The sequence below is a fragment of the Mytilus galloprovincialis genome, chromosome 9 (assembly GCF_965363235.1).
Source record: "Mytilus galloprovincialis chromosome 9, xbMytGall1.hap1.1, whole genome shotgun sequence".
Lineage (NCBI taxonomy): Eukaryota > Metazoa > Mollusca > Bivalvia > Mytilida > Mytilidae > Mytilus > Mytilus galloprovincialis.
In genome coordinates this window covers 74,375,263-74,386,556 of record NC_134846.1, presented here as the reverse complement: position 1 = coordinate 74,386,556, position 11,294 = coordinate 74,375,263, and the positions used below count along the sequence as shown (strand labels likewise).

Below are 11,294 nucleotides of genomic sequence, written 5' to 3'. Positions count from 1 at the left end.
CACACTATTATCAAGGAACAAATGAAACATAGTCTCTTGTCTAGCTTCGAAATGGGAGTCGTAGGGATTACATTCCGGCAGCAGCTACAACATAAACTGTTTGTATAAAGCTGTCATAATTATTTCAGAGGGTAGAAGACTTGGATGCTCAATACCTTGTATGCAGTTGCCTTATGTCATGAAGTGTCCATTGAAATTGTTCTCATTTTTATGGTTCAATGATTGCTTGGAAAAAAATCAAGACTTAGTTTTTGTCATGTGAAATACTCCCTAATTATGAGTAATTATGGAATAGCTATATTTGAGATATGGGTTCCTTGCAAGGTCTACAAGTGATAGGGTCGTTATATTTGGAGAATCAAATCATTGTAAGGTGTACATGTCTTGATGATAGATTTTATGAAACCATGACCTCATTTTGATGCTTCATTAATCAATTTTGTGTTTTGGTCTGTTTTTCAAATACTAATAGCAAAAGGTCACCTATATTTAATGTATGGAATAATTGTAAGTCATTCATAGCTGTCTGTCAGGTATCATCTGACCTTGAGCTCATTTTCAAAATTCAGTGGTTAATGTGTTATCTGTTTTTCAATTAACATAAACAATAGGTCAACTATATTCGGTGTATGGAATAATTTAATGGTGTACAGGTCCGACAAAATTGATTTGAAGTTGACATCATTGTCATGGATCTTTGAAAATGTTAAGTTTATGTGATACTAGTAGTAAAACCTTTATGCTAAAGACATTTCAGTGTGTGTACAACAAATATATTTCCAACAAATATTTGTCACATTTTTTTCAGGAAATCCTTTGGAATCTGTCAGTCAACTACATCCTGATACTAAGTAATAAAGAAAACAATGATTTTATATCAAGTTAGCATCTTATGAAGTATATAAATATGTGAGCACTATTAGATCTGTCAGACACCCACTTCCTGTTTGCATTACTTTCCATTACGAGAGGGATGTGCTTAGTACTACAACAGGTGCAATCTAGTTTTGCCTGCTAGATGATGATATAGGATGGTTGTAACATCCAGCAACAAAAGTAATGCACATTTCGGACATATTTTACTGCAATATGATATACCTGCTTGGTACTGAACCATCATGCTAAGCTGTATTTTGAACATGCTAGTTCACAAGGTAACAGTACCTAAGAAAACTTTGTCACCCTACCCAACACACTTTTCTGATTCCAAGCCAATCAGTCTTTGCTCTTACACATTAATGAGGGCATGCTTAGCAGAGATGCAGCAAATAAAAAAAATTAGTCATTAGTTATACTCAGTCGGGCATGGATATACGGTACTATAGTTCCGGCTTTTGCAATAAATTCATACGCATATGTATTCATGGGTAAGAAAGTTAAAACTGTTTAAATTTTACATTAAACTGAAATAAATGAGTGATTTACAGGTTGACAATTTTAAAAACGTTATGGTTGGAATAAGTGATTGACTGGTTGACAAGTCGACAGGTTGACAATTTTAAAAATGTTATGGTTGAAATAAGTGGTTAACAGGTTGACAAGTCGACAGGTTGATAAGTTGATAATTTAATATAATAACAAGTAAGTTATGGTTGACAAGTCGACAGGTTGACAAGTTGACAAAATGACAGATTGACAACTTGAGAGCATATATAAAGTATAAAATAGTATTATTAGTGACTGGTAGACAGATCGACAAGTCGACAGGTTGACAATTTCATTTTGAGAAATGTAAAATGTACAAATGGTAAACAGATTGACAGCGAACAGATATAAAAGTTATAAGTCAATACTTGTAAAAAAGGTTAAAAACTGAAGTTAATTTTATTCTACTTAATGGATGATGTACTTGTTTAATTGTAAAATTAAACCCTTCAACCTGTCTACCTGTCGACCTTAACATTTGTCAACCTGTCAACTTGTCGACCTTAACATTTTCTCAACCTGTCAACCTGTCGACCTTAACACTTATCAAACTGTCAACTTGTCGACCTTCATAGTGTCAACCTGTCGACCTGTCAGTCTGTCAGTTTATGTTCTTATAAACCGATTTACTTCTAAAGATATACCGATTTATTACTCTGTTCTTCCGAAGGAACTACAGTACCGTTTATCCTACTTGACCCGAACACACAACCTACTACACCCTTAGAGAGCATGATACCTTGAGACTGCTTCAAGACCAGGATGACTTTATTTTGGAATGCACTACTGGATTTTAAAAATTCTTCACAAATTGAAATGATTTGAGATAATGGTTAATGAGATTTCTTGCATGTGACCAATAAACAAAAAAAAAAGAATTAATAGACTATTATTTACTCTGTATATTTTTAACAAATACTGTAAAATACATTCACAGACTAGTTTCAACAAGCATGCATAATCAAATGATAAACGTATATAGGAAAATTTCATGCCTGACATGTTTTGATATACTCTGGATTCATTATTATTGTTGGGTTTTGTTGGTACTGCTAAACTATGAATTCAAATGTTTAAAGAATTGCAAATTTTCTATAGGTTTTTGCATGAAGAGATTGGCAAAACCATGAAATAAAACATCCACAATCCTCAATCCACAAAAATTGATACCCACGAAAATAAATGAATTCATAGTATTCATGATTGACACCTTAGTGTAAATATTTCACTTCCGAAAAATTATTCTGTCTAATACACTTCTATTGGAATCTTGAAAATTATTAGCTTATATTTGATTGACATGTGGTATATGAAGATCAGGAAGAAACAAGTAGGCATAAATATCCCAATAAACAGTTTACAATTTGTACAAGTTTCTATTCATACAACATTTAGTATCAAAACCTATATAACTAATAGCAGCTCCATTACCATATTCAGAGATTCTCTAATTCTGTTAAGTTTAAGTATGAAATTCATAAAGAGTTCTAATATTTTTTTATCTAACAAGATTTTTTTTCTACCTAAAAAGCTTATAACTCAGAATTTTACATTTATAATTTATTTTGATTTAATATTTCATTTTGTTTTTTGCCAAGAATAAGCTTCTGAGTAACTAGGTGTTAAGCTAATTTTAAACATAAACAATACAACTTAAAACATAAAACATAACATTAACACTGAAATACTCTAGTGATAATTCACAAAAACATTCAGTATAACATGATTACATTTACTGTTATTGTTCCCTTCAATATGCCAATTGTACTTTGTTTTAAATATTTCATACCATTTTGAATTGAGAATTATCAACTCTTAACATTTTTATCACAACAAGACTCAATAAATAAAATTTCATCCAAAATGTACATATATTACCCAAAACATGATAAAATGTTGTAAAATATAAAATATAAATTGCCTTTTAATAAAATATATCACAGACTGTCAAATAAGATCTTTTCTCCATATAAATGTTCGAAATAAAAAGATCTCATTCAAAGATAAAATGCACTATAAATGTCCATCAACTTCTAATTTTTCATCTGGCCGAAGTTCTTGGTCTCCCTACTATGAAAGGAGGAGCATTTCCTGAAAATAAAATGTCAATGTTTTACAATAATCTTTTAATTTATCCAGGAAACTTTGCTGTCTTATAAACAAATTTGACACTGAAACAGTAAAAAGATAACTCTTCCCCAGGTACTATCTAGGATTTTTCTAATGCTTCCAAAACTGGACACTTAACATCTTTGGTATACTTATTGTAAATGAAGTGTTAAAAAGTTATATAAGAAATATTGTGTCTGCCTCTATCTCAAGATTATTTACAAGATTTCATTGCAGTTGAACTTACATAAATCCTTTATATAAAGATAATATGTTTATGAAAGTAATCAATTCTTGACTGACAATATTAATCATTGCTTAAAATGTTTAAATCATGTGTATCATATGCATTTTCAACACAAGTGTCACATGCGTTGTTGGGAAATGTCTCTAACACATTCCTGTGACACACATGTGAAAGTAATGTGCACATGTGTGGCATTTTGCCTGTGTAAGTACAATTATTTTACACTAGAAAAAAGTAATTAAATTATGAAGTTTGCTTACAATACCTTTAGCTTTGTTTTGCAAATAAAATGTTTGATTATGCTCACCTTTATTAGATGCAGGCTTTTCGCTTGTTGACACTTTTGATTGGTACAAAGATCTATAAGAAAGTGAAAAATATGAAAAATTTCAAAGCAGAAACAAGGGTGAAAATTATTTTATGTCAATACAATGAAATACTCATTAGATTCAAAATTAATTTCCAAACTTTGACTATTCATATTTTGCCCCAAAATTTTAACAGAATCAGAATCAGAATAGCATTGTATTTTTAACAATGATAAATCCATCTTAACCATTTTTCAATGTATGAGTTTCAGATTTTAAATTAAGTCATTGTATAGTGAAGATTACATAAACTAGAATTCTTAATAAACTCTTAATCCAAAAAATTCTCTGTTTTAATTTCTTTTTTAACTTTTTTTTACTTGTAAGTTCTCCTGTTTGATATAGTTTCCATGTCAATATAGATAACATTTAATTTTCAAATTAACAAAAACATAAAAATCAGCCTCACAATAACAATACATACCTGTACTGTCTTGCCTTGGCCAAGTATTTTCTAGCAAGAGCTATTTCTTGTCCAAGTCTGCGTAGATCATCACCCTCAAATTCAGGTAAATGTGGATACTGAAAAAATATAACATGAGATTTATAAAAAAAAATCCATAAAAGCAACTTTAGCGTAACTCTGAATTGTTTTAAATTGAGGAAAACCAATAAAGGTGTATTAAAAAATAAAATCTAAAATTCTGATTACTGTTGGACCAGAGTTATATATTCTTATTTTTATGTTATTTATAGGACAATACTAAAGGCAATTTGCAAATACAAAAATTAGTCAAGTGTGCATTTAAAGTTCATTTTTTATACAAATAAGGCCGTTAGTTTTCTCGTTTGAATTGTTTTACATTGTCATATCAGGGCCTTTTATAGCTGACTATGCGGTATTGGCTTTGCTCATTGTTGAAGGCTGTATGGTGACCTATAGCTGTTAATGTCTGTGTCATTTTGGTCTCTTGTGGACAGTTGTCTCATTGGCAATCATACCACATCTTTTTTATATATAATATTTTGGAAAACTTATTCAAATAAAATCAGACACCAAACTTTCGTACTTTCTGTTCGCATATCAGCAAGGCTAAAAAACTGATTTATTTAATTACTTTCAGCTTATATGCTCATTTCTAGAAAGCATTGCAGTTCTCTTTATATCTTTAATTTATAGTACTATAACGGTCAGCAATGCATTGTTGTTCACCTATGTCTATGATAGTCACAATTGTGATTTTTTTTACCACAAATATATGTATGTGTGTAATGTATTGAGCATTCCTACTGTTTTACCTCTGTATCTCCAAAGCCTTCAGTTAGTAATTTGTGTGCAAATAATTGAGCATCAAAATCACTGTGGCACATGTGGAATCGTCCTCCTGTTTGTGTGGCTAATAACTTAAGGAAATTGTTGGCAGTGCTGTAAATTAAAATATATAAATATCACCTTTTTCTATTAAAAAATATCCAGATAGTTCAGCTTTCACTTAAAAATTATATCTGATCATAAAAATGTGACAGTAATAAGTAAAAGGGAGGTGTTTTTTTACATATGCATTCCCTCAATTCTGCAGTACACTCTTGAGGTTGTTTCTAACTTGCATAAGTCATGTCCCAGACTGAAAATCTCACATGCTGAAGATTTCAAGTTGTCTAAAAAAGTGTTCATTTTGATATTCTTCATTCTTGCTTTTGAGATTTTCCCTTTAGGCTATGAAGTGTTTTGTAACTTACTTGTGAGACTTGAGGTTACTTCAATTGAAGATTTAAATACTGATCATAATAATTGAAATTGTTGACAATTAAAGGCTATGGCAATATTGCATTGATTTGAGCTATTCTTTTATTTTTCTATTCTTCATCCTCTTTAAGTATGCAGGAGTATTAGTGTGTCAATCTTATGAACACTGTCAATCCAAATCATTTTTCCATCCCCTTCCTTCTCTTAGTATGCATCAAGCACTTGTGTATCACACTCACCTATCAGAACAGTTAAATGATATTGTGTTGATCTGAATGTTTCTTTCATTATTCCACTCTCCAACCTCTCTAAGTATAAGTGATGTACTAGTATCTGGTTTACCATCAGTTAACATGTAAATAGCTTCTATTTCTGGATCATCAAAAGCCATCTGTGAAATAAATGAATTAAATACATTTTTTTATTACAGTTTTTAATGTATCAGTGAATTTAATTTCTTTTTTTTGTCATTTCATTTATCACTAAAAAACAAAGTCTATAAATGTGTAGGAACCTGTTAATTTCATACTGTTTTGTATATGCTTCTAAATAAGAGGTTTACTAAAACAGATAGATCCAGGTACATCATAAAACTTAAGAACAAGAGGTTTACTAAAACAGATAGATCCAGGTATATCATAAAACTTAAGAACAAGAGGTTTACTAAAACAGATAGATCCAGGTACATGATAAAACTTAAGAACAAGAGGATTACTAAAACAGATAGATCCAGGTACATCATAAAACTTAAGAACAAGAGGTTTACTAAAACAGATAGATCCAGGTACATGATAAAACTTAAGAACAAGAGGATTACTAAAACAGATAGATCCAGGTACATCATAAAACTTAAGAACAAGAGGTTTACTAAAACAGATAGATCCAGGTATATCATAAAACTTAAGAACAAGAGGTTTACTAAAACAGATAGATCCAGGTACATGATAAAACTTAAGAACAAGAGGATTACTAAAACAGATAGATCCAGGTACATCATAAAACTTAAGAACAAGAGGTTTACTAAAACAGGTAGATCCAGGTACATGATAAAACTTAAGAACAAGAGGTTTACTAAAACAGGTAGATCCAGGTACATCATAAACTTAAGAACAAGAGGTTTACTAAAACAGGTAGATCCAGGTACATGATAAAACTTAAGAACAAGAGGTTTACTAAAACAGATAGATCCAGGTACATCATAAAACTTAAGAACAAGAGGTTTACTAAAGCAGGTAGATCCAGGTACATCATAAAACTTAAGACCAAGAGGATTACTAAAACAGGTAGATCCAGGTACATCATAAAACTTAAGAACAAGAGGATTACTAAAACAGATAGATCCAGGTATATCATAAAACTTAAGAACAAGAGGTTTACTAAAACAGGTAGATCCAGGTACATTATAAAACTTAAGAACAAGAGGTTTACTAAAACAGATAGATCCAGGTACATTATAAAACTTAAGAACAAGAGGTTTACTAAAATAGGTAGATCCAGGTACATCATAAAACTTAAGAACAAGAGGTTTACTAAAACAGATAGATCCAGGTACATCATAAAACTTAAGAACAAGAGGTTTACTAAAACAGATAGATCCAGGTACATGATAAAACTTAAGAACAAGAGGTTTACTAAAACAGATAGATCCAGGTACATGATAAAACTTAAGAACAAGAGGTTTACTAAAACAGATAGATCCAGGTACATGATAAAACTTAAGAACAAAAACTTAAGAACAAGAGGTTTACTAAAACAGGTAGATCCAGGTACATGATAAAACTTAAGAACAAGAAGTTTACTAAAACAGATAGATCCAGGTACATCATAAAACTTAAGAACAAGAGGTTTACTAAAACAGGTAGATCCAGGTACATGATAAAACTTAAGAACAAGAGGTTTACTAAAACAGGTAGATCCAGGTACATGATAAAACTTAAGAACAAGAGGTTTACTAAAACAGGTAGATCCAGGTACATGATAAAACTTAAGAACAAGAGGTTTACTAAAACAGATAGATCCAGGTACATCATAAAACTTAAGAACAAGAGGTTTACTAAAACAGATAGATCCAGGTACATTATAAAACTTAAGAACAAGAGGTTTACTAAAACAGGTAGATCCAGGTACATGATAAAACTTAAGAACAAGAGGTTTACTAAAACAGGTAGATCCAGGTACATGATAAAACTTAAGAACAAGAGGTTTACTAAAACAGATAGATCCAGGTACATCATAAAACTTAAGAACAAGAGGTTTACTAAAACAGATAGATCCAGGTACATTATAAAACTTAAGAACAAGAGGATTACTAAAACAGATAGATCCAGGTACATCATAAAACTTAAGAACAAGAGGTTTACTAAAACAGGTAGATCCAGGTACATGATAAAACTTAAGAACAAGAGGTTTACTAAAACAGGTAGATCCAGGTACATCATAAACTTAAGAACAAGAGGATTACTAAAACAGGTAGATCCAGGTACATGATAAAACTTAAGAACAAGAGGATTACTAAAACAGATAGATCCAGGTACATTATAAAACTTAAGAACAAGAGGTTTACTAAAACAGGTAGATCCAGGTACATGATAAAACTTAAGAACAAGAGGTTTACTAAAACAGGTAGATCCAGGTACATCATAAACTTAAGAACAAGAGGATTACTAAAACAGGTAGATCCAGGTACATGATAAAACTTAAGAACAAGAGGATTACTAAACAGTGTTTTCCATTCGGCATTTAAGCCGGGTGTGCCGACCACCTTCTTTTGAAAGCCGACCACCTTTCGATTTTAGGAGGTGGTCGGCTTTTTTTTCAAAATCCGGATTTTTTTCGGTTCCGTACCGTTAAAATTTGAATACTAATCCCGCCTTGTTTTCATTGACAAAGATGGCGTCCAATCGTCAAATTTCAATGTTTTCATTAATCAATCGGGGGAAAGAAAAGAAGATGACGATGATGATAAAGAAAATACTAGACCAAATAAGTTAAATAAAATTGATAGTAATATTGAAGTTAAGGAAATTGAACAAAAATCAACCAAACAACGGAAAAGACACGCAAGTGAAGACAAATATGAGCAAGACTTCAAAATGACTTATAGTCACAGAGGAAGGATACTACTGTTCTGTGTGCCAAAAATACGGCACAAAAGCAAGAAACAGAACAGAAACCTGGATCGAAAGGCCTTAAATCCATGCTGATGCATAAAATTGTAAATGAAAGAAGAGATAAAAGAGATAAATTTTTGAAAAATAAAATCAAAGAATATTTGACAATTAATATGACTACTTCTATTTATGTTTGTTCAACTCCATAAAATGTGAATATTATACTAATCTTTATTTCTGTGACCCCCACGTGCACCCACAGTAAATTAAAAAAGGTTGGACATTTAAAAAAAACCCACCCGGTTGCAAGTTATTTTTTTAAAACACCCACCTTACCTTAGTGAAAAAAGGAAAACACTGCTAAAACAGATAGATCCAGGTACATTATAAAACTTAAGAACAAGAGGTTTACTAAAACAGGTAGATCCAGGTACATGATAAAACTTAAGAACAAGAGGATTACTAAAACAGATAGATCTAGGTACATGGTAAAACTTAAGAACAAGAGGATTACTAAAACAGATAGATCCAGGTACATCATAAAACTTAAGAACAAGAGGTTTACTAAAACAGGTAGATCCAGGTACATGATAAAACTTAAGATCAAATATAAATGTAATATAGCTTTTCTGTACATAAATATTTCCAAGTAAGTACCCCACCTTTAGTGCTTCCAATGTACATGTATTGCCTGAAGCTTTAAACTTGGATGACCAGTTGACAGCATCATGACAGTTTTCTTGTGTAGCTGGCTGTAATCTGTCAAACCAATTCTCACAATTACCAGAAAACCTCACAACGTTGAATCTGGAATGAAATAGAGATCAGACAATATGAAATCTGCTGTCTTTTTAATTATGAGTTATATTAAATGTCTACTTCTAAGATAAGAGATTTAGTTTAATTATTTAATTCCATTAGTAATAATATTTTTATTTTTCAATAAGATTAAATCTGACAAATTTCAATACATCTATATGAAGTTAGTACTTTTCTACTCAAAATAAATATCCAAATAATTCCATGGTAAATAATCAATACATCTAATTAAGGTAAGGAAAGTGTTTTACCTGCATACTAACTTGAATATCACCAGTCACTTATGAATAGATTAGACTTATGAATAGATTAGACTTATGAAATATAAAACACAAATTAGAGGCAACAGTAGTTTACCAACGTTCACATGTCATAAATCATTAAAGAAATTTCAAATCAAAGTAAAAAACAAGAACTGAGGGAATTGCATCAACTCCAAAACTGCCAAAAGGAGTGAGACAAACTTAATTAAAAACTTCAGTTTTTTTTAATATACATGTTTATACTGACCTAGCACCAAGCCTGTAGAGTTGATCCCATACAAGTGAAGCCAGTTCTTGTTTGAGCTCATTCATATATGGGTCCATAGATCCTGATGTATCAACTAGAATCATACACTTTGTATGAACTATATTTCCAAACACTCTCCTGCTACCTGGAAGCAAAAAAACAGCAACTTAATTATTTACTGTAAATATTTTCTCCATGCAACATCAGTTATCTTATCCTTGTAAATTGTTAATTCATATACATTTCATTGACAAGTTCACGAAGATATATGTTAAGAACAGATGAGAGAAAATATTTGTCTATGGGACTTTAACTTATTGGTTTTAATCCCATTTATAATTGTTTTATCCAAATATTGACCCAGAACTATTTTTCAGAAAAAAAAGATTTTTTGACACAATGAATAAATGATAAATTTTTCCTGGTTTGGTGTAATATTCAAAATATAAAATTATGTTTACATACCACTTAATAACCACTGTAATCTCTTTAAATATCTCTTTAATACTTTCTCTGTTTGTGCCTCATATTCCTTCAGTTCATGTGGTAATAACTGTAGATGTTTTATTGTTCCTTTCACATTAATACTTGGGAATATTTCACAGTATCTAAACAAAGTATGAAAATGTATGTCAATTATACTAAAATCAGTTTATCTAGGTTCTTTTTTATTATACAGGGTTGCCATGATTATCAGTGATAAATAGCATTGCAAAACAATGAAGACTGTTTGCATCAAGCATGATTGAGATCAGGATTCAACTCTATCATTCTTTTCACCAACAAAATGTGCTCATGAGTATCTGTTTAACATACAGGTGCCAATTTTTAGGAATCATTGAGCACAAGGGAGGTAATTCAATTTGTTTTAAAACTTCCTGTTAACTTTCAAGGGTTTTCCCCAGATTTTTTTGTTTTTCCAAGTTTTCCTGGTTGTTTCAAATAATTTTAGCTTGAAGTCTACTGGATAATTATCAATGAAACCATTTTATAACAAATTATTATGTATTATATATAAG

The 11,294-nt window shown here is 30.8% G+C and overlaps 1 protein-coding gene across 1 annotated transcript in view; it reads right to left on the bottom strand.

Annotated features, from left to right (window-relative positions):
- Positions 1-2,303: 2,303 nt before the first annotated feature.
- Positions 2,304-11,294, bottom strand: part of LOC143045922 (von Willebrand factor A domain-containing protein 3A-like) — a 28,827-nt gene continuing 19,836 nt past the window's right edge. The window contains exons 26-33 of the mRNA XM_076218766.1: positions 10,741-10,883; positions 10,276-10,420; positions 9,609-9,753; positions 6,076-6,227; positions 5,389-5,515; positions 4,574-4,671; positions 4,089-4,141; positions 2,304-3,516 (exon numbers count right to left, since the gene is read on the bottom strand). Coding sequence (XP_076074881.1) covers positions 3,467-3,516; positions 4,089-4,141; positions 4,574-4,671; positions 5,389-5,515; positions 6,076-6,227; positions 9,609-9,753; positions 10,276-10,420; positions 10,741-10,883 — 913 coding nt within the window. The 3' untranslated portion in view covers positions 2,304-3,466. The remainder of the gene's footprint in view (positions 3,517-4,088; positions 4,142-4,573; positions 4,672-5,388; positions 5,516-6,075; positions 6,228-9,608; positions 9,754-10,275; positions 10,421-10,740; positions 10,884-11,294) is intronic.